Source organism: Hipposideros armiger, unplaced genomic scaffold, assembly GCF_001890085.2.
Source record: "Hipposideros armiger isolate ML-2016 unplaced genomic scaffold, ASM189008v1 scaffold_116, whole genome shotgun sequence".
In the NCBI taxonomy this organism is placed as follows: Eukaryota; Metazoa; Chordata; class Mammalia; order Chiroptera; family Hipposideridae; genus Hipposideros; species Hipposideros armiger.
Genome location: NW_017731466.1, coordinates 1,357,861 through 1,382,578, shown reverse-complemented (window position 1 = coordinate 1,382,578; position 24,718 = coordinate 1,357,861). Strand labels below are relative to the sequence as shown.

At 37.0% G+C, this 24,718-nt stretch overlaps 1 protein-coding gene across 1 annotated transcript in view; it reads left to right on the top strand.

Moving 5' to 3' along the window:
- Nucleotides 1-23,390, top strand: part of EIF2AK2 (eukaryotic translation initiation factor 2 alpha kinase 2) — a 40,539-nt gene extending 17,149 nt beyond the window's left edge. The window contains exons 2-13 of the mRNA XM_019647780.1: nt 1,217-1,337; nt 1,607-1,686; nt 1,849-1,942; nt 3,857-3,891; nt 5,131-5,154; nt 6,206-6,328; nt 9,346-9,459; nt 10,921-11,101; nt 14,301-14,429; nt 20,013-20,114; nt 21,390-21,443; nt 21,520-23,390. Coding sequence (XP_019503325.1) covers nt 1,217-1,337; nt 1,607-1,686; nt 1,849-1,942; nt 3,857-3,891; nt 5,131-5,154; nt 6,206-6,328; nt 9,346-9,459; nt 10,921-11,101; nt 14,301-14,429; nt 20,013-20,114; nt 21,390-21,443; nt 21,520-21,642 — 1,180 coding nt within the window. The 3' untranslated portion in view covers nt 21,643-23,390. The remainder of the gene's footprint in view (nt 1-1,216; nt 1,338-1,606; nt 1,687-1,848; nt 1,943-3,856; nt 3,892-5,130; nt 5,155-6,205; nt 6,329-9,345; nt 9,460-10,920; nt 11,102-14,300; nt 14,430-20,012; nt 20,115-21,389; nt 21,444-21,519) is intronic.
- Nucleotides 23,391-24,718: the final 1,328 nt, after the last annotated feature.

The window sequence follows — 24,718 nt, the reverse complement described above, 5'->3', positions numbered from 1 at the left end:
AAAAAAAATAATGGATTGGACTGAGAAAAACAAAAAACAAATGAGCACAAGGGAGATTGTTTCTCCACTGCAACCAACCAGTTTAATAAGGGAGAAGAAAAAAAAAAATCTAAGTGCAAATAGTCCAAACAACCACTTTAAGATACTGTCCTCTGAATTGATTTAGCTATTTATGTTTGACTTTTTATGCTGATGGCTTTTAGTCGAGAACTAGGAAGAGAAAAATGTGACAGTATTCCTTGGAACGAAATAGTCAAAAGTGAATTCTGTGTGTCAGTTTCAATAAATTCAGAGACTAGTTTATTTTTCTGTAGCTCACCTGTTTGGTTCCTGTGAATTAAGTGCTCTAACGTTAGATTCCTAAAAGAGAGCAGAAATCTTCTTAGGTGGTACCTGGGGAAAATAGGAGCTATAGAAATGATTGAAGTCATTCAGCCCGGCTCCCTAATTCTCCCTTTAGGGCCTAGAAGGGAACACTCATCCTTGTTGGGTGTGTTTTCTTTCCTTTATGGCAAATAATACTGGAATAATTTTATAGTAATATATAATAACTCCATGATACTTACTTTGTCCATTGCTTTGCCACCTTAAAAATAGTTCTTATATAAATGTCCAAGTATCCTGGCCTAACCACAAATGTTCTTGCATCTGATATGAGGAAGGTGTGGACATCAGCATGGGTTTTTGCACTATCAGGATTTTCTTAAGATTTTGTGCACATAAGCAGGGGACAGAAAATGCTGAGGTTAGAGCAAAATCCATGTTTTGCCCATTTCATACAAAACGCTATAAACTCATTGTTTTTCCTGTAGAAGCCCCACTTTCTCTACTGGCTTTTTCTTTCCCATTTGAGCATCTCTGAAAAATTCACTGGGTCATCTTTTTCCCATCTCTACCTTCATACCTTTGGACCTTTAGGGAATTAAAATAAATCACCACCTCGAGTTTTTAAGCCAGATCTTTGAATGAAGCAACAAAGAATTAGAAGTTGCCTGGAAAATGCAAGCTGAGCTGTCAATCAGTCCTAGTTATTCTGACAAATTGGTCACACATCTTATTGAAGATTTAAATTATGCAAGATATGAAACATAAATGTACCTATTAAATTAGTGTTATATTAAGGCCTTTGCTGATAAGTGTTTTGTTTTTTTTAAATCATAAATTAGATTTACTATTTCTCGATATTTAGGTAAATACTCTCCATCATTTCTCCTAGATTTCATTGTAAATGCATAATTGGACAGAAAGTATGGGGTGATGCTGTAGGTTCTACTAAACAGATTGCAAAACAATTGGCTGCGAAAATTGCGTATGTGCAGATAGAAAAAACCTCAACGGTATGTACTGCCTTTGGATTTATTTTTGTATTTTAAAATTTTCTCTGAAGTTGATTTGAGGTTTGACTGTGTTTACATGATGCCAAGACAGGCAATCACATAGCAAAAGGACCCCTAGATTCTGTGTCCCACCAGTGAGCCATGCATTAATCACATGGCTGAATTTGATAAATGTGGGCAAATAAATGTGGTCGTGCACAGAGACTGAACCGCTGGGGGGAAGTCATTTAGTTGCACTTAATCCCCCTGAAAAGCTCTCTTTCTTCCAGAAAGATGACATAGCTTCCCTCGTTTCTTCCTCTCCTGGGTTCAGTGACGACAGAAGTAATTCTTCGGAGACAAGCACATCGTAAGTGTGTACAAACAACTTGAGATTTAAGAAATTCAGATTGCTGCCCAAAAGAGCCAATTTTTATGGAAATGTTTAATGTTTAAGGAAAACTTGGTGAAAGAAATTACTGATCAACAAAAAATAGAATTCATACACTAACAGTTAAACCCTTTCTTCTAGTGATTCTGAATCACCGCCCGAAAGTGGCTTTTCAGCAAGTGGATCAGAAAGAAATGATACCAGTGACAGTTTTAGCAGTTCTTCATCGTCTGTGGTATAGTATAGTATTTGTCGCTAAGCCTCCTAGTGAATCTCATTTCTCTTTGTGTTTCTTCATTTGAAAATGACCGTCAGTACCCAGCCATAATTTTTCTATTTTTAACTCACGTGCTCTTTCCAAATAATAGTTGGCAGCCTTTGACTCTGTCCTTTCTTTATTAATCTCCACCCCTCAAATGCAGAATTCTCCCATTTTTCACTCCCCTCTTTCTCTCTCTCCCTAACCTTCACGTTTTCATATGTTCTTATGATCTTGCTTCTTATCTTCTACCAAATAGACAGTACTTCAAAGAGTCATGAATACAGCTCTGCTTCTGTTTTAAAAAATCAGAACTAAACTTAAAATAAAAACTAAACTTAAAAACCAGATCATTTTTGTGATGATGATTAGTGTCACAAAAGTATCCTATTTATAAAGAACTACGAATCAATAAGACAAAGACAAGCAACTCCGGAGAAAAGTGTACAATCTGCACAGACAATTCAGAGAAGAGATACCCAAATGGGCAAGAAACATAAAAAGATGGTTTACTTCATAGTAATCAGGAAAATGCCAATCAGAACAGCAGTTAGATACCATTTTAAACTCATCAGATTGGCAAAATTTGAGTCTGGCAATACTAAGTGTTGGCATAGCTATATTCCAATTATAACTATTATATGCTGCTGGCGCAAGTATAAATCAGTACAACCATTTTGGAGAACAGTTTGGCAACATGTAGTAAAGTTGAGGGTGTGCCAGCTGCACTGCCAAGGGGTTCCCTTCCTGGGGCTGTCTCCTAGAGAAACACTCACGTGTATGCACAGAGAAACATGTATAAGAATGTTCTTTGCAACACTGTTTGTAATCAGAATAAATTAGAAAAAATATTGCTCATTAACAGAATGGCTAAATTAATCAGTAGCACAGCCACCATGCAATATAGAAGCTCACTGGTAATATGAGCTCAAGAAATCCTAGTCTGATCCTTCCCATGCTGTATGAACATACTTAAATTGGTTAAAAAAAAAAGTTCACAACATCGACCAGAATAAAAGTGAATATGAATGAAAAATAGCTATATGAAATTAATTTTTGAGAGATATATCAAAGACTGCTTTTTTTGCTATATGTTAAAATTATTAATTTGTGCTAAAAGTGAAACTATCAGCATTGTAGTTTTTAACTGGTGATCAAATAAGAACCCCTGGAGGATTATTTGGAAGTGCACCCTGGGGCTCCGTATGTGTCTTTATCAGCTCTATGAACGATGGGTGCACTCTGTGGTGAGATCTGCTGGCCAGAGGATCACCAGGGAAGCCATGTTCTGTATCTGGAGAACCAGTGTTTCTGCTGAACATGCCCTGCCATGGCCTACTTTGGCCTTCCTGCCATATCTGTCCGGTTGCTCTAACAGAGGAGAATATTGTTATGTAACCAAGTAAACTGGGAAGCAGGTGTTGACAAGAGTACAAAAATTGATGAGGCCGTTAATCTTACGGGCAAAGAAATGTGGTCACAGAACCAGTTAGAAGTATAGGACAGGGGTCGGCAGACTTTTGAGATGGAAGAGCCTCCAGGGTTCAGCAAACTGCGGCAGGTGAGCCTCTGAAGTAAAATTGAAAATGAAAATAAAGCTATCGTAGTTTCACTTATAAAATTTTTAAAAGATATTATTTACATAATGGTGATTTCATTTGTTTTGTAGATCTTGCAAAGCTTTTTTAAATTGTTTTTAAATTGTTGTGAGGGACAGGATTGGCTCTTCCAGGGGTCGGCAAACTTTTGAGACGGAACGTACCCAAAGAGCTGCATGTGGCTCGCGAGCCGCAGTTTGCCGACCCCACGTACAGGAGGAAGGATAGCAAGAAAAAACAATGTGATTGATTTCAATCATCTGAAATGATTTCCAATTCTCTTTTGTTACAGAACAATCTCAAAAACAGTCACAGGAAGGTGAAAGGGTGAGTGTCATTAGGCATTGAACACCGTTTGAAATGAAGTTTTCTTTCACACTTAGTTTGTCAGACTTATTTATTATGTCTTCAGTATTTGTAGAGTATTGCAAGTACACCTTTATTTGGGTGGAGTTTCAAAAGTAGAATGCATGGTTAAAGATCACAAAAAGCTTGAAACCTATAGAAGAAAATCTTAGCTATGTAGCGAAATCTTTGAATGCACGCACACAGTACGCTGTAGACATAAAGGCCTATGGGGGTGTCGCTGGAATAACTGGTTAAGGGCATTATTTTGGAAGTGGGCTTAGAGAGGTGTTTTCAAGAGAAGTGCATTATTCTGCAGATAAGCAGCTAGGGTAGAAATAGTGTAATAACTCAGGTAAGAAAAAAAAGATAACCTGTTACATAAATGATGGTGAATTAATTTCTTTTTAACTGAAGAGAAAAGCAAGAATGTAAATATAGTCAATAATGAGAGTGAGATGGTAACAGGGGCCATTCTGAGCCATGAGTATATTCTGAACAGTAGATAATGTGTTGAGGAAACAGGATTCCTGACGTGGGTGTTTGGATGGAGAGAACAGAGGTCTGCATGTGAGATGATCAGGCCGTCAGCCATGGTTATAGTGGCAGAGAGGAGAATTTGAGAGACTGGCTGTAAGGGAAGAGTAGCTAGGACTTGAGGGAATAGAGTTACAGTAACTGGATGAAGAAGAAGCGAAGGAGAAAGGACTTGAAGATTGTTCCTCGCGAATGGGATGCAGACAAGAATCAGGGCACTGAGAGTGTTAAGGAAGTTGAAGACTTGAGGGCTTTGACAGAAGATGCATTTTTTGTGTGTATGTTTAGTTGTAGGTGATGTTTGAGCTTCCAGTTGCAGATGGCTTACCACCAGTAAGGGATACAATACAAAGGAAGAAAGACCAGAATGAGGGTGGGTGCAAGGAGATAGTTGTCCTGAGGTTTTGAATCTGGAGGGAAAAAAAGGGAAGGCTAGTGGCCTGCCAAAAGTGAATGTGTTAAGGCAAAAAAAGAAACCAGGAAAGGAATGAAAAATTTTTAGAGGACAGAGGAGAACCTTAAGTATATCATTTTTTTTTAAAAAAGGTTAACATTTGCTACTCTGTTATCCTAATAGTTGACTCAAAATATAGAAAAACCTAGTGCATGGCATAAAATTCATTCTAAACAAGTGATACTTGATTTCAGTTTTATTTGAGTTTTACATTCTTTTTATTTTTTCAGAAACGAGTATACTATGGATAAAAGGTAAGAGGGAATTGTAAAATATAATATGCTTAAAGATATGTTTGTTAATTCAACAAAAGTTTCATAAGGGAATGCATCGGACAGGTTACATTATATTTCCACCTAAATGGTTTAATTGTTTTAGCACAATAAGGCCCATAAAGGATCATTGTCTCTTGGAGAAGTAAAGTTTAGACAAATTCAAATGGAATGCAATAATATACATCTATGTGATGCTTATGTGGATTTCTCTGACACTATGGCAGTTTTTAATAATGAAAAAAAAAAGTGATTTTTTGTTCCCCAAAAAAGTCCTCCTGCAGGAATCAGAATAGATCCACTTGAATCTGTTTTCCATTTTCCAGCTCCATACCAGATTTCACTTTGAAAAAGGGTTCCTCTTGTGGTAAATCATGTGTTTGGGTTTAAATAAAATATCTAAAACAAAGGAAGCCTATTTGCAGCAGGAGGACATTGAATATAAGTTTTAGTAAACAATAGAGAACCCACAGATATTGAATGAGAACCTAATATATACCTGGCACTGGAACTGGGCCTTGGATCTATACAGGACCCTGATGGAAGCTTGGACTGGCGTGAAGATGTCAGAGATGGGAAAAGTGGGCAGATACCAGTGATAGGTTTTAGAAGTAGAATTGGCAGGGTTTCCTGATGGAAGATGGGACCTGAGAGAGAAGGGAAAGCCAGATAGTTAAAGCCTAGACAGGCCCAGAGCAGCTGCTCATTTCTCTTATTGCAGCTTGGTGGTAGCTATGGACACAATATGGTGCCCCTATCTAAAATTTTATACCTGTGATAAGACTCTTTTTCATGGCTGTTGTACAGCCAGGATTTAACCGTGACTCCCAGGGGTGATCTGTTATGTTGGGAGGAGGAGGAGCAGGAACTATCCTTCATGATTCAGGAGTTTCTCTGAAGTGGGCCGTTCTTTAAAAGGGGAGAGTCATGTTTGTTATACGGTCCATTTTACTAGTGACATGAAGGGAAAATGGAAGGGGTCGGGGCCAGCTAGCATCGAACTGTAGAATAACTGTGGCATTTATCTTTTAAGGTTTCTCAAGGATTTCCTAGAAATAACACCAATTGGCTTAGGCGGATATGGCGACGTTTTCAAAGCAAAACACAGAATTGATGGAAAGACTTATGTTATTAAACGTGTTGAATACGATAACCAGTAAGTAGTAAATGTTTTTTTTTTTTAATGAGAAGGTATGTTGAACCTGCACTGTTCTTTTTTATGTACCTCTCTTCTTCATTAGTGTATTATTTACTTTTTTCCAGTCCTCCTTAAAAATCTAATTCTACCTTCAGGCGCTTGGCTTAGTCTGAAATGGTTATTTCAATAAAAAATGGATATATAGTCCATCAGTCTTTTAAGTCTGTCTTGATGAAAACTGAAGTTATAGAATCATTTAGCTTAAGGTGACCTTTGATATTTTCTAGTTTCATCTCCTTATTTTACACATGAGGAGACTAAGATCCAAAGATGTGAACTGATTTTTCAAAGGTAAAAATAGTTGGTAATGGTTCTGGTTGTCTACATATTGTCTATATAATACACCATTCCAATACATAGTGGTTTAAAAACAACAGGTTATTATTATCTCTCATGGTTCTGTGAGTTGATTGTGTTCATCTCATCTGAGCCAGTCTCACTTGGAACTGCATTTGCAGTCAGGAGTCTTCTGTAGGCTTGAGAAGGCTGAACACCCAAGATGGGTTTCTCACGTGGCCAGCAGTTGATACTGGCTATAGGCTGGACGTTCAGCTGGGATTGTTAATCAGAGTGTCTCCACATGGCCTCCTTATGTGGCCGGGGCCTCTCACAGCTTAGTGGCTGGTTTCCAAGAAGGATTGTCCCCAGAGCAAATCGTCCCAAGAGGGAGCAGCAAGGCTACTTTTGACCTAGTCTTAGAAGTTCTACGTAGTACATTATATTGGTTAAACAAAGTCACTAAGTCCAGCTCAGATTCAAGGGAAGGGCAAATAGACTCTATTTTTTTTTTAAAGAAATTTTTATTGTGGAATAGTGTGTTTTTCCAGGACCCATCAGCTCCAAGTCAAGTAGTTGTCTTCGATCTGGTTGTGGAGGGCGCAGCTCCTTGGCCCATGTGGGGATTGAACCAGCAACCTTGGTGTTATGAGCCTTTGCTCTAACCACCTGAGCTAACTGACTGCCCTTAGGCTCTATCTTTTAATCTGAAGAGTGGATACGTGTAAGGGGAGGGAGGGGATTGATGATGACCATCTTTGGACACTATTATGTTAACAAGATGGAGACTTAGAACTCATCCTCTGGAATACCAATCCACTCTGTTCCCACTATAACCCATTGCTTCCCATGTTGGTTTTATGTATGATCTGCACCTCGCCCCCACGCCACCCTTGCTGGATTGCGGAACTCCTTCAGGAAGACACATAAGAAGGAGGTCTTAAATCATATGTCACTAGTTTACCAATCTCGTGTGTTGTTTTCTGGCAGTTGTTATCACATGTAACTTGGCCAGACTGGTCCTTCAAGGACTAGAGAAGGAGATGGAAAGGGGGTATGGGCTAAGGAAAACGACCTGAGCAAAGTAGCAGCAGGCATGGAGTCCTAGGTGTTCTTCTTCCCAGTCAAACAAACCTATTTCCTGTCCCATGGACAGCGCCTTACAGTTGAGATACCTTCATACCTTCTTGGCATCAAAACAAGGCTTTTTCCTTCTTCACTGTTTTGCTTCACAGGAGTGAAATACTGTTGTTCCTTCTGTTCAATAGCAGTTTTATTAATGGATGTACTCAATGGTGATCAGGGTACAGTATTATGGGGCATTTTTAGTGGCTTCGTAAGTTGCTATGACACAGTTAAAATATACTTGGAAGTATTACTCTACAGCCATAAAAATGTTTATATGCTTTGACCCATGGATTTCCTGTCTGGGAACCTATTCTAAGGATATTGTCCAAATTATGGAAAAAGCTGTGCAAACAGAGATAAATCACATTGTCGCTTATAACATGAAAAATTTGAAAAAACAAAATGTCCAGCAATAAAGAAATGATTAGGTATGTTTTGTTCTCTTCCCTGATAAATGGCTATTTGGCAGTCATTAAAAATGAGGGTTATATGCTGTAAATATTTACACATGAAAAGATACAATGCTGGAAGTTGCTTCAGAATAATCCACGGGAAGATGAGGAAGTAGGCAAGGGCATAGATGAAACCAAACTGGCCAGGAATTCACAACTAAAATTTCATCTGGTTGACGGCTAGGTAGGGGTTCATTATACTATTTGCTCTACTTTTTTATACTTACATTGTATAAAATGAAATTGTATAAAATGTAATGAAAACTTACATTAAAAAGTTTATACATGATGGTTATGCAGATTGTAAAACAACAAGGAAAATTGTAAAGATAACATGTGAAAGAATAGGATGAAAATTATATACTATAATTACAAATACATAAAAATATATAGGAAGAAACACAATAAGAAATAACCCAAAATAATAACTTGTGTTAGGATCATCAACATAAGAGTGATTTTTTCTTTATTTTTACAAATTTTATATCATATAAAAATTTTTTCAAATAAAAACTGAAATTGTAATGTTTGCTTATCCTTTCTCATCCGTGACAGCTCAAATTTGTTTACTCCATTTAACGCAGAACTGTCTGTCTTAGCTCTTGACTACACATCTCTGTAAAACTCCTGCAATGTACAGTGAGTGAAGATTGTTTCTCTACATACGTCCTCTCCTTTGTGTGTTTTTGCCATACGTGAAATGTTCTGAATTAAGTTCTCCATGCGACCTGGGTTACCTACCTTTGCTGCCAAAATGGGCTTTGTTTATGAAATCCAAAATGACTTTAACAAGTTTAAACAAAACATAATATACGAATTAGGTACCCAAAATTGTATCATTGACATTTCAAGGACTACTGCAAATGACTTTTAAATTGTCTGATGTTTGGGCTGATTTAAATCACTGCTTTTTCTTTTATGTTGAGAGTGGAAAATAGCTTTTTTTTCTGTACATTCATTTTTTCTTTTTCAGTGCCCCTGGCTTTCATTCTATAGTTCAGGCTGTGGGAACCATGGCGACTGTTTAATAAAAGAGTGTTGATAGTTGTCTCCTGTTACTTGAGGTGTTTTGTTATTGATATGTACTGATTCTTGATATTCTCTGTTTCTACTAATTAGGAAGGTAGAGCGTGAAGTAAAAGCTTTGGCAAAGCTTGATCATAAAAATATTGTCCGTTACTGTAGTTGTTGGGATGGAACTGATTTTGCTCTTGAGGACAGCAACAACAAAAGGTAATTAAAAAGAAATTCTCATAGCTGTAGTAGGTTGGAGGAAACTGTCATTGACTATGTGTGGGCCACCAGATAAGGCCATTAATTAATACATTTAATAATCACATCCACAAACACTGAGACACTGGTATGATTCCATTCTGCAGGCAAGGAGACAATGAATAATCTTTTCCTTGCTCCTCTCCTGTTTTCTCATTGTCCTCAGCTGTTTTCAAAATGTCAGGTTTAACTTCCCTGACTCCATTGTTTAATGTATACATAGGCTTGCTCACATGCCCCGACTTCAGCTCAGGCTGTAAATGCAGTCTTGTGAAGGGAGTTTGAACATGTTATAGCTGCTGCAACTGGAGGTTCCAGGGCATTGCGGGCTGTTCATTCATCATCCCCGGAATCCATGGGCCCCATCTCCACCCCATGTAATTGAGAACTTTTATCACCGCTTTCAGGAGTTCTTGACTACCAGCACACGGGACTTCTTCAGCTTTCAGGAAATTCTTGGCTACCTCTTTCTGCTTTCTAGCCAACATATGTTCAACGAATATAAATTAATATTGAGACCAACTTAGTTCAGAAAAAAACAAAAACAAAAACAAACCCCCAAAAAACATGGTCAGCAAAATGAGTCCTCCGAGTTATAACTCATAGCAATTTGTTGGCACTTCTCTTAGAGTACCTACCCTTGTACTATTGTTTTAGGTTTGTTTTTCCTTTACCTCTCTTTCATTAAACTGTCATCCCCGTGACAGCAAGGATAGTTTCTAACTAATTTTCTCATCTCTAGGTGCCTATTCTGTGCCTTCCACAAAATAAATGCTCCGTAGATTGATGGTGAATTAAAATGTTTCAAAATTAATTTATATAATAGTGATATTTGTTTCTTTAGTGTATTTAAAATATTTTTTAATTTGTGATGTATCTTTGCTTTTTTAATTTTTATTAATTGTCTTGGGGTGACATTGGTTAGTAAAATTATATAGGTTTCAAGTGTACAATTCTATAAAACATCATCTATATATCACATTGTGTGTCCACCACCCAGAGTCAGTTCTCCTTCCATCACCATATATTTGATCCCCTTTACCCTCTTCTATCGCCCCCTTCCCCCCTTCACCCCTGGTAACCACTAAACTGTTGTCTGTGTCTATTTGGTTTTTCTGAAACTCTGTTGTATTAGTGTTCCCATTCCTATCTGTTAGCAAAGGTGATCAAGAGCCTACAGCATTGGAGAATGGACAGGCTTACACTTCATAAATTAGCTAAATAAAGCTCTGCCCATCTGGGAACTTATGATTTAGGTAAAAAATGGTTTATTAAATTTTGATCCAGATTTATTTGTTATATTTAGATTTCTGTTTTGAGACGTTTTGCCCCTCTTAAGAAGAGACGGTATAATTTTAAAACAGAAATGTGTTTTTTATAAATGTATTTTTATGCCTATTTCTCTGTGAATTTTATACCCAGGTCATTGACTAAGTGCCTTTTCATCCAAATGGAATTCTGTGATCAAGGTACATTGGAACAGTGGCTTGACAACAGAAGAAAAAAGGAACCAAACAAATGTTTGTCTTTGGAATTATATGAGCAAATAGTAGTAGGAGTGGATTATATACATTCGGAAGGGTTAATTCATCGAGATCTTAAGGTAAGAGGAAAATGTGCTTTGTTAGGGATTGATAATGGTAATTGAGTAATTTTAAAATCTGTTTTCTCAAGTTTTAGAATTGGTTGACAGTTGTGAGGAAACAATATCTGCTCCGCTAAAGTCAGAGTGGATCTAGAACTTGCCTCACTGCAGAGCACCACTCAGAAGATCCCCAGGGCTTGATGAGTAAACACATCAAGACACTGAGCTCTACCGGAAGGAACTCTTTCGCTCTGGTTCTGTTTGGCTGATAGTCACACTCCGGTAGTAAACACGAAAGCTTTAGTAGACTGAACATTTCTGTGCAGATACTTACTGTGGCTGGCACAGCCCACTGGCCGCTGCGTCCCTGCCTCTCCTGCGGCTCAGGCTTGTCTGAGAGGCAGAAGGGACTCTGGTGACTATGGCTTTGGGAACACAGGTTCTCCTACTGTCTCAGTCATTACTCTTGAGGGCAGTCACACACAACTGGGTCCAGAGTCTAGAATTTTCTTGGCATTTGGTTAGACACCTTTGCCCCATGATTGGAAAATTGCACTCATCCAAACCTTGGAACATGTAGCATACCTTTGTATTTTCGTTTTCTTCTGTCTTCCTGGCATCCTACCTCGTCTAGAAGGGCAGTTTTCCCGTTTTTCTTTCTCATCCAAGTAAAAGAAGAAGAGAGGCAGAACAGCTTTTCAATCCCTCCTCCATACTCCATTCCCTGTGATTTGCCTGCTCTTTTCACAAACTGGCCATGCTGAATCCTGTCCCCAAAGCATGGAACACTCTTAATGCCTGTCTCCTTTGGTCCCAGTTTCTTTACGTAGCCTTTCCTGATCGTTCTGGATCAGGCAGAAGCACCTTGTTTATATGGATCTTGATTATCTGCTTACCCCACTTATCTAAAACATCCAGGAACAAGGAATGAAGCAAAAAGTTCCTTGACAAAAATAAGCACTTAATGTATATAGTTGTTTGTTGGGCCTTCATAAGATTAAGTGGCCCTTAAAAGATATTGCATCCTTGGTCTGCCCAGGGGGTGAATGTCTGATGCCTTAAGATATTGCATCCTTGGTCTGCCCAGGGGGTGAATGTCTGATGTCTTCATGTTCGAGTCCCCCTGGTCCCAATAGCTCTCTGTAACAATATCTGAAGGTGTTCTTCTAAGTTGGAACATTGTAAGGACAGTGTTCGAAAAGATACCTTTTTAGAATGGCTATACCTTCACTTTGGAATAAATCATACATAGACTTAAATAAGAAATTCAGCACAATTGTTTATTTATACAGTAATTTGCGAGGAAATGAAGTTTGGGTATTAACTCCCAAACCTTCCTCAGGATGAATTAATGCACTTCTGACTGGTGCTGACTGGCGTCTCCCTTGTCCTACCGCCCCTCCTGTATACCCCGCACTGCCTGTGCCCCATGTTGGGGAGTGTCTGCGTGCAGAGAATTTTTGCGCTGTGTGCAGTTGCTCAAAGGTCAGGCTTTACTACTGCTGAGCCTTCTTTCGTCTTCTACCACTTTTCTAGCTTCACTGCTCCAGTTGCTGCTCTCTTGCATCTGAGAGAAGATGCAAAAGAAGGCCTGCGCTTCCTTGGGGGATGCTTCGCAAAATACTAGCAGTTGGCTTTACTAGACAATGGTCTTTACCCACGAGAGCCACTATTATATAAAATCTACCACTGCTTACTGCTTTCTGTCAGAATCTTAAGAACTAGACCAAAGGCACTAGGGGAGGGACATAGAAGGTTCTGGAATGAGGGCGTATGAGTCACTGGAGCTTCAGTCCCCGTTAGGCCCAGGCTCTTTGGTCATCCTCAGCCTGAGCGTCAGCCCTTATTCCTGTACCTCCGATAGAAAGTGGGCACCCCTTTTTTTTTATGCTCTACAACCCAACATTTTGCCTAATCATACCATAACTGATTAGACAAATGTGGCATTATTGTTTTTCTTTTACTTTTTGATGAACAATAAACAAGCAATCTAATATTTTTGCTAGACTGTCCTTTTCAGCTTATATATTTGGACAGCATTGTAAATGTAACCTCCTTTTTATTTCTCCACACCATCTCCGCGCCCCCCCCCCCCCCCCCCCCCCCCCCCCCCCCCCCACATCTACAGCTTTCCATCTGTGTTAGGCTCCAATCTCACTGTTAATTGTTCCAATCTAATTGTTAATTTTGGCATGGACTTTTTCAGGCTGGCTTCTTGGAAGCTCTTTCAAGACCGCTCTGGGCTGATGGTTTCTTCCCTCTCAGGACCTTTGCTAGGTCCTCTCATAAGTGTTAGCTCATAAGGCCTGTGTATGAACGTATGGCCCAAGGTTGTATTTAAAGCCTAGCCTTTTCAAGAATGAAAAAATATTAATTTCCTCATCAATAACTTCCTGTTTTTATGGTCATTAGAATATTGGTCAATACCGTCTACAAATTCTACAAATTTGTGAAATAGGATGAACAGCCCTCATTCTGTTCTTCCTTTTTTTTTTTTTTAATCTACTTAAAGAATTACATGGAAAAAATACTTCAGTGCTAGTTATCAGCTTCCAGTTAAGTTGGTATGCCTTCAAGGATAGAAGGGGTATGTTTTTGAAGACGTTGTCAGAGGCCTGGAAATATTGACATCAAGGAAGCCCCCCCACTCCCCGAAATTCTACATAAGATAGCCAGCAGCATTATTGAGAAGAGACCCATTCTGAGGATCTCAAAATTGGAAGGAATCTTAAGGGTACCTATTTCCATCACCATCTAATCCTGGGCTCATATGTGCAACATTTCCACCAAGTGGATATCCAGCCCCATCTTAAATACCTCCTGGGATAGAGAACTCTTGAACTCCCATTCTTTGAACCGCACTATTAGTATATTAGGTTATACTAACACAAATCTTTTGGATATTTCCACCCTCCAGTACTCTAGTCCTGAATCTCTCCCCTGGAACTGCACAGGATGAATCCACCTGCTCGTTAACAGCACTTCATATATTTAAAGGGAGCTATGTCCCAAGCCTTGTCTGCTGACAGAAGTCCTTACTTCCTCAGCTGGCATTTTAAAGACCTGTGACATTCAATTTCCTGTGTTGGGAATTTTAAGGGGAAATGCCTTGCAAGTAAATATAAAAATAGCCATTGCGAAATATGATTTGGATATGTGAGACCCGTCTGTCAAATTGGTACTTATAAATTAAATGTTTTTTTTTCTTTTTCTCTAGCCCAGTAACATATTTTTAGTAGGTACAAAACAAATAAAGATTGGAGACTTTGGACTTGTAACATTCCTGACACATGATGAAAATCGGACAGATGATAAGGGAACTCCAATATACATGAGCCCAGAACAGGTGAAGCCCCTTTCCTTTCTGCCTATATATTTTTTTACTTCTTTCATTTTTTTTAAATTATAAAAATAATAGACACCTCTTATAAAATTAAAACAGTGCAGAAGTATATAGAATAAAAATGGAAAATTCCCCATAACCTTCCTTTGTATTTTTACTCTTCTCACTAGAGTTTATTGTTTATCCTTTTAGATAACTTTCTGGGAGTTATAAAAATATACAAACACAGGGCCGCCAAGTGGCGCGATGGTTAGGGGCTGGCTTGGGACGCCAGAGGGCCCTGGTTCGGATCCCACATGTGAGGGCCAGTGACACTGCCCTCTACAAAAAAAAAAAAAAATGCAAACACAAATATGTATTTACACAGACGTTTATACATAAAAACATACATACATTTTTATAGGATACTAAAGTGTTCTTATGTGACTTGATTTTTTTCACTCAAAATGTATCATAATCTTTCTATATCAGTACAAATAAATCTAACACATCCTTATTAATAGCTTATTATTTTATGTCGAAGTATAGCTGTCCCATAATTTAATTATTACCTTATTGATGGGTATTTATTTAGGTTATTTCCAACTTTTTACATTTACAGACATATATGTCTTCCTCCTTATCTTTGAGTCTAAGAACAAATATTTCTATGATAATCAATGATAGATTCCTTGAAGTAAAATTATTGAATAGAATGACATTTCAAACTTGATAAATGCTACAAAATTATCATCCAAAAAAAGTGATTCGACTGTGCTTTCCTACCAATGTGTAGGAGACTACTGCTTCCTCCCGCACTCCCAATCAGACTAGGGTACTGTCCAACTACAGTTTTGGCCAGTGTGATGAATGAGGTGTATCTTGCTTTTTTAGTTTGCATTTTCCAGATTTTTAGTAAGGTAGGGCGTCTTTACATGTGTTTCCTTACAATTTTTTTCTGCAAATTCTCTATTCCTATCCTTTCATTTTTCTTAATTAGGTTATCTTTTTCTAATTTATTTTTAAGGAATCTTTATGTATTTTGGATATTGATGCTGTATCTGATAACTATATCACAGAATTTTCCTCCTTGATTGTTCCTTTTTATTTCTTTGTCTGTAATGTGGTATAGAAGCTTTGAAGGGTCACATTTGTCAACATTTTCTTTATGACTGCTGGATTTCTCTTTTTTTTTATTTTTGAGGTTGTTCCTACCACAAGATTATGAAAATATTTTGTGTTTTTGCTAATACTTTAGTCTAACTTTAATTAATTTTTGAATACCTATGAGGAAAGGACATAATTTGATTTTCCTCCATGTCGATATGCAATTGTCCCATCACCATGTATTGAATAATTCATGATTTAAAATATTGTTTTAAGGAAAATTCATAGAGACAAAAAGTAGAACAGAAGTGACCAGGGCCTGGGGAAGGGAAGAATTGGAAGTTATTGTTTAATGGGGACAGTTTCTATTTGCAATGATGAAAAACTTCTAGAAATAGATAGTGGTGATGGTTACACAGCATTATGAAGGTACTTAGTACCACTGAATTGTACAAATAAAAATAGTGTTATGTTATATATATTTTAACGCAGGAAAAATTTTATTTCATCATCTTAGAAATTCCCACACACTCATGGATGTGTTTCTGGACTCTATTCTGTCCGATGGATTTATTTTTTCTCTTCAATAGCATAGTTTTAATTATTATTGCATTGTAAGACAACTTTTAATATTTGGACAGCAGGTCCTTATTCAATTTAAAAATGTTCTTGGTGTTCACATTTACTACTCCAAATAAGTGATAGAATCAGCTCGTCATGTTTCATAATCTCTGTTGAGGTTTTGACCACAGTTGCATTAAATGTAAGGATTCAGTAGAGGAGGATTGACATTTTTATATGTTTGAAACTTCTCCAGGAAATTGGCATATTTCTGGCACTTATTCAAGCCCTCCATCGGTCATCTCTTGCCAAGCTATGCTATGGTAAGAATGACCCATGATTTTCTAGTGGCACACATCACCCTAGAGGTTTATTTCTTATGTGATGCATCTGCTGCAGTGGGGCTGCAGTTTCGCACATGTCTCCTTCATTCCAGAACCCAGGCCGAAGGAAGACCCCTGAGTATCGCTATTCTCACTGCAGAAAATAATGTCAGAACCTTGTGGTGATTCTTAAGGCTCTGCTCCGTGGTGGCGTACATCACTCAACATCATTGGCCAGAGCCAAGTGCATGGCCCAGCTCAAGGCCAAGAGGGTAGAGAAGTGTCATGCCCTCCCTGGGAGGCCAGAGCACTGTTGGGAGCAATGATACAGTCTACCTCAGGGTCACTTGTATATTCTTCAGTGTAATTTTAAAATATTTTTTTCTTGATAAAGATTGCTCATATGTCAAAGCTTTCCCCCGAATAAGTATGGTGTTTTACTATTAAAATAGGACTTCTTATATCCAATTGGTTATTAATGAGGCTACTGGTTTTTAAAATGTATTGATTTTATAGTATTTTTATTTAAAAAAATATATATTTTTTTATTTGGACCCTTAAATTTATTCTTCAGAGGAAGTCGCTGTTAGCAGTTTGGTGCATATCCTATACATTTTCCATGCATTTGAAGACATATATTGGCATATGACATGTAGAGACATAGTAAAAGTCTGAGCCGATACCTACATATGCTTGTATGTGTGGAGAAGTTTGTGTTTTCTTTTTGGCCAGTCAGAATCATTCTATAATATTTTTTTCTGTAACTTAATCGTTAAGCATATTACCTTATAGTTCTTGAAGACATTTCCATGTTAATATGTATAGATCTCAAGAAAATTATGGACAGTTCTGACATTTTTTTGTGCTGCATAGTACATTATATGGATATGTCATAATTGATTTAACTGTTCCCCTATTTCTGAACACTTAGGTTGTTTCCAACTTTTTTATTACAAATTATGCAGAAATGAAAATCGCTGTATCTTTGAATATTTGTGCTACTATTTCTTGAAAGATCGATTGTAGAAGGGGGGGTTGCTGGAAAGAAAGCAAATACATTCTTATCTATCTAAAATATTAACAGATATTGCTCAATTTTCCTCCACAAAGGCCATTCCAATTTACAGGGCAACCCAACAGTGTATGAGGTACCAGTTTACTAACCTCACCAATACTTTGTTATCAATTTTAATTATGATAAAATACACATAACATGAAATTGACCGTCTTCACCATTTTGAAGTGTACAGTTTAGTGGCGTTAAATACATTCACATTGTTGTGCTACCTTCACCACCATCCTTTCACAGAGCTCTTCTTGCAAAACTGAAACTCTGGACCCATTGAACAGTTCCTCATTCCCTCCCCCTTCCAGCCCCTGGCAACCACCATTCTACTTTCTGTCTCCGTGAATCTCACTGCACTAAATGGAATCGTACAGTATTTGTCCATTTGTGACTGTCCTATTTCACTCAGGATAATGTCCTCAAGATTCAGGCATGTTGCAGCACATGTCTGAATTTTCTTTCTAAGGATGAGTAATATTCCATTGTGTGGATGGACTGCATTTGTTTATCCATTCATGGATGGATATTTGGGTTGCTTCTACCTATTGACTATTGTGAAGGTTGCATCTATGAACATGGCTGTACAGCTATAGATTTGTGAATGTTTGGCTTATATATAGACTCATTAATAGTTTTTGGTTTTTTTGGTCGATTGCTTATTGTCCATTTCCATCTTTTTGAGTTGTTCATCCTATTTTTCTTTTTGATTTATAAATGTCCCTTAAAGATCATTATTTTTACTGATAAGGTACCTTTCAAAATACTCTATTATTTTCTCACCCAAGAATAAATACACTTACTGAGTTATCTGATGGTTCGAGAGTCTAGAGTGAAAAAGGAAAACATATCTTCCCTTTGGGGACAATTTGGCATAAAAACATAATTTAAGTTTTTTGCGGGGGTGTACAAGTAGAAGACAATAAGAGGTTAATTGACTCCCTTTTAATTCCCACTTTATTAAGTATCTTCTGCATCCAATATTGTCACCCTCAGAAGATTTTTTCAAAAATTATTCATCATTGTGTTTTTTGTTTTCTTAGTGATCTTTTAAATTTAAAAACATTCTGTTGAGGAATAAGTGGTATGCCATAAAATGCACAGATCTTAAATGTACATGTTTTTTGAGCTTTGACAAAAGCATGCACCTGTGAAGCCCACAGGTTATAAAGATGTAGAACATTTTCCTCATCCCAGAAAATTTCCTCAGACGCCTTTCCAGTCAATCTCTCCTCCCCACTGCCCAGAGGTAACCAGTGCTGTGATTTCTATCACCATAGATTGGTTTTCTGTGGTCTTGAGCTTCCTATGAATGCATTCATACAGTATGTACTCTTGTATATGTGATTATTTCACTCAAAGTAATGTCTGTTGGAGAACCCTTAGTTGTTGCTTGTACCAGCAGATTATCCCCTTTTATTGCTGAGTACTACTCCATAGTATGAATACAGGCATACTTCGGAGATATTGTGGATTCAGTTCCAACCATTGCAATAAAGTAAGACACATGAATTTTTTGGTTTCCCAGTGTATATAAAAGTTATATTTACACTATACTGTAGCCTAGCAAGTATGCAATAGTATTATGTCTAAAAAGAAAGCACAATGTATTACCTTAATTAAAGAATACTTTATTGCTAAAATACGCTAACCATCATGTGAGCCTTCAGTGAGTTGTAATCGTTTTGCTAGTGAAGGGTCTTGCCTTGATTTCGATGGCTGCTGACTGATCAGGGTGGTGGTTGATGGAGGCTGGGGTTGCTGTGGCAATTTCTTAAAATAAGACAACAATGAAGTTTGACGCATCAATTGACTCTCCCTTTCACTTATGATTTCTCTGTAGCACGTGATGCTGTTTGATAGCATTTTACCCAGAGTAGAACTTCTTTCAAAATTGGAGTCAGTCTCCTCAGACCTTTCCACTGCTTTATCAACTAAGTTTATGTAATGTTCTAATACTTGGTGAGGCAATAATAGGTGAGAGAAAAGAAAAGAAACCAGAAGACAACATTTTCTAAGTTGAAATTTATAAGCCTTTTGGGAAAACAGTATTATTTGCTACCCCACATCACAACAAAGTGTTTCTGAATGGATTTCTGACCTAAATTTTAAAAACGCAGTTAAGCCAAATGGAATAAAATGAGGTATACCTGTATACCATAATTTGTTTATCCATTCTCCTGGGGATCGACATTTGGATTGCTTCCAGTTATGGAATATGATGACTAAATCTTCTATGAACATTTGCATGTAAGTCACTTTTGGGAAATATTTTAACAGCTTCACCTCTCATTTAACCCCACAGTCAAACTCTGAGGTTGAAACTATTGTTATCTCCATTTGATGGTTGAGATTATTCCCATGTTGATGGCACAGGTGATTCAGCTATTTAGTAACAGAGATTTGAACTTGAGCAGTTAGACTCCATAGATCTTGCTAACAAACATACACTGTTATAAAATATATTTTGGTCAAATAACTTTTTTGTCTTCAGAAAGCATGGATGTTTATATCAGGTGATTAACAAATGTAAATATATTTTGGTCTCTTTAGCTTTCTTCAGTACAATATGGAAATGAAGTGGACATCTTTGCTCTAGGACTGATACTTGCAGAGCTTCTTTATATATGTCGCTCTCGTACAGAAACACTTGAGGTAAATAATCTCACAGAAAAAATTAAGCAATAAAAATGATTGGCCATCATCTTGAAAGTGCTGCTGCGACAGTTAATTGCTCTCATGTGAGGATGGGCTTGAACATATTAGTGTTAACTGCAAAGGAAATATGGATTTTATCTCTTTCAAGTTTAGGCAACCAAAATTTTTGTTAGGAGTACCAGTCAAGATGGCAGAGTAGATAAACACTCACCTCCCACAACCACATTAAAATTACAACTAAATTACAGAATAACTACCTTTGAGACCCACCTGAAGACAAGCTGCACAGAACTCTGATAACTAAGGCACATCGAGACTGAATATTGAATGTCAACTCTAATTGAAAAATAAAAAATAATTTAAAACAAACAAAAAACCCTTTTGGTTAAAGACCAGAAACTTTGGGGTTTTTGGAAGGTGTGTGCCTCTGATAAAACTATAACTGTTTCTTCCTATTTGAATCCAGTCAGTAAAATTTTGATTGCCTGCTTGGCATAAGACACTGTGCTATGTGCTACAAGGATTTTAAAAGTGAATAAGCCTTATTTGCAAGGAGCTTATATTCTAGAAGGGAAGATACTATGAGAATGCTCTCCATGTTTTGGGAAAAGGCATGCAGTCTTATGGAAGCAATTAGGAGGGGACCTTCCCAGCTGAGGGAAGGCATTAAAGCTGTACTCTGAAAGATTGGTTGGCATCTGATAGTCCAAAATAGAAAGAAGGTAATTCCAGCATGGAGACAGGAATTTGCAGAGTGTGTTTGGGGATATGAGGCAGTGTCTGATATTTTTATTGGAGTATATAAGTTATAGGGAAGTGGTGGTTGATGAGGTTGGAAAAACATGTTGAGGCTCAGTTAAGGCAAGAATGTGAACTTCCTTGTGTAGGCATTTGGGAGCCACTAAAGACATTAGCCAACTGGATAGCCTAGTCTAAAGCTCAGTAAAGGGGACTCACCTGGCATCAACAACCTTCTCTTCTGTAAAACTGGGGAAATGAAAATACCTGTCCTACAGGGTTCCAAAAAAGGATGAAGGGAGATGATGCATATAATGCTCTTAACACTTCAATATGTTGTAGTGTTAGAGATGGTTATTAGATAGGGTGGGGTGGGGGAGGGGTGTCCTCCTTGCTGCTTGGCTAAAGAGACTTTCCAAAGATCTGGAAATATCCTAGATTTAGGGTATCCCCAGTCTTTAGTGCTCACCCCTAATGTGTTTTTCCTCCCAGGTAAGTAATTCCCTAATGAATATATCTATGTTTTATTTTCAGACTTTTCAACATTTAAAGGATGGCAATCCCTCAGATAAATTTGATGAAAAAGAAGTAAGCACTTGAAAATAATTAAAGTTTTATTTCAATGTTTTAATTCTTCATATTGACTCTTACTATATCATTACAGAATATTCTTCTACTGAAATTACTCTCAAAGGATCCCAAGAAACGACCTAAAACATCTGAAATACTTAAGACTTTGAAGGAGTGGAAGAATGTTCCTGAGAAAAAGAAACGAAACACACATTAGAGCCTTTCCAAAAAAGTATCCTGCTTTTGGTGTTTGATTTTCCTGTAACTGTCTGAAATCTGCTAGGGAATATCAGTGGTAGTTATCTGCTATTTTCATTTTTTCCCTTAATTTTTTATTACATTTACAGAAAGATTTTCATTTTTTAACTTCAAAAACATTTTTACATTTGATTTTTTTCCCAGCTCATCTCCTTATTATGAAGATGGGGGGGAAAATCCCTTATTTTTTTATATCAATTAGTGAATCAATCAATTAATAAATATTTATTAAGTATCTACTGTTTCTAGGTAAAAAAAAAGAAAACAGATATTTCCCTGTCTTAAATAGCTAACAAGCCAGTTGGAGGAAAATGGTAATCATAAAAAGATAAGTTATATACAATCACTTTGGAAAACAGTTTGGTATCAATCTAGTAAAGGTAAATGTGTATATACCGTGAAAGCCATCAATTCCATTCCTACATACGTAGGAACAAGAATGTTCCTAAAAATCCTGTTTATAAAAGTCAGAGGAACAGAAAACAACACAACTGTCCATCACAAGAAGAATGGATATGTACACTGTATTTTATTCACATTGGAATACTATATAGCAGTGAAAAACGAACATCCCTTGGGAACATAATGTTCAGCAACAAAGCAGTTTACAGAAAATATATACAGAATGATTCCATTTATATAAAGTTCCAGAACATGCTAAATGATATCATTTTGTTTAGGAATCCGAGCAAATGTGGTAAAATAATTCAGGGAAGGAAAGTTATGAGAAATACTGAATTCTGCTAGTGGTTATCTCTGCGGAGGGACAGGAGTGGAGTAGGGAAATGGATTATGAAGGTACAGTTAACTATTTTTTTAAACTGGATATTGAGTTCACCAGTGTTTACTGCACAGTGATTCTTTTTATCTTAAATACATTTTAAATGTATTATAACAAACACTTTGAAGTGATGATAATGGTGCTGCTAGAAGGCTAGTAGCTAAATGTAAGAAAATAGTCCATCTAGAGAGGTGAAATCACTTTCTACTGAGATATCATAGCACAGGGATTGAAGTGACACTCCAGCAAGGGACTGAGATGAGTAAAGCGGAAACCAAATGCACAGTTTGGGAAAGGGCATGGCATATTAGATAACACAGAATAATTGCTAATTTTCTTAGGTGTGATAATGATATTGTGGTCATGAAAATAGGAAAATGTTTAATTCCTAGACAATGCATGCAGAAATATCTAGGAGTAAAGTGGCATGCTATTTGCAATTTTCAAATGTTCAGCTAAGGTCAATGTGTATATGGAGAGAGAGAAAAAGCAAATGTGGCAAAATGTTAACAGCTGAACAATTGATAAATCTAGATGGCATGTATAGAATTGTTTCTTGTAATATTCTTTGACCTTTTCTGTAGGTTTGAAATTTTTCTGAGAGGAGAGAAATCTTTTTAAAAAACCAGTGTTATCTGGATTTAATGAATAAGGGTATTATACTCAAAAGAAGGTAGCCTTATTTGTATCTTCTGTCATTTAAAATTTATATTATTATGAAATAAATATAGCATCTCTTGGAAACTTTTATTTATTTGTAAATATATATTATCTCAGCCTCAAAATCACAATAAATAAAAAGCATCCTTTTAATCAGAGGAGAAGGGGCCAAAAGCCAGGAACCTTATTTGCAAATTAAAATGCACACACATACACACACACACACACACACACACACACACACACACACACATAAAGAGATTTTGAAAGATATATTTATATCTTTATATGATGTATATAGATATTATATCTACCCCCTTTTAAAAAATTTTTGTGGAGTACTTTAAAGCAAATTTAAGGCAGTATATCATTTCACTTGTAAATATTTAAAAATCATCTCTAACAGATAACTATTTTTAATTTTAACAAAAGTAAAATACCATTGTCACTCAAAATAAAATGTCTTATAATTAAAATATCATATAATTAAATATAATTCTGCTTGTATTCAGTTTTCCTATCTCAAAATATCTTTCTGCAGATTGTTTAAATCAGGATCCAACATTGCATTAAGTCGATCTGTCTCTTTTACTCTATAACATTTACCCATTTTTAGTTTCCTTCCTCTTGCTATTTATTTGCGAAAACAACTGAATTATATATTCTGTAGAATTTCCTCCACTCAGGATCTGGTTGATGGTATTCCCATGGTGTCTAGTTAGATCTAGAAACTTGATTTGATTCTGGTTCAAAACTTTTTTTCAAGAATACTCCATAGGTGATGCTGTATACTTTATTTTGCATCACTGATGTCTGGTTGTTCCACTTTGGGTGATTTTAAGATTGATTGATGGGTTGTGGTGAAATCATCTATTACAAAACTTCCCATCAATCTTTCACCTAATGGTTTTAGCAACCAGTGATGAATGTTGTCTGGATCCATTATTTCATTAGGGGTTGCAAAATAGTGATTTTTGCATTCTATTAAACCTCTTGCATTTATCATCTGTGATTGCTCTATAAAGAAGAACTTTCTCTAAAACTGAATGGGAAAGATGGGATAAATATTTGTTATTATTTTTTAGAATGAGTAAGTACCCTAGCAACCTCCAAAGGTGACAAATAAGATTTGTGTTTTTTAAGCAGGGGTGTGACCCAACTGGTACTTGGAAACTGTGTGTTTAGAATGGGTTGGAGCAGGAGGGGACTATATTTGAAAGGTCAGAGGTCCAAGAGGCTAAGACGACCTGAATAACAGGAGAGGACTGAACCAAGAGGAGTTGGCAACTAACTGGATGTGCAGATTCAGGAAGGGGTAAACATCAGGTATTGCTTCCAGTTTTGTGTGAAGGTGAGTGGCAGGAATATGATGCCATTAAAGGAAATACAGGAAATAACGGGCCTCCCATCAAATTAACACCACCACGGAGCACACATATTTGAGAGAGATTTTGTTTCACACTTTTACCTATCACACAGTTCTTAGAATTTAAGCTAATAGTAGGACCACCATGCATCTTTCAAAATGGTGAGGTGGGAGGTAAAATGTGGGATCTCATTTGGAGATGCTGACTTTTGGGTGGTGCCAGGATAT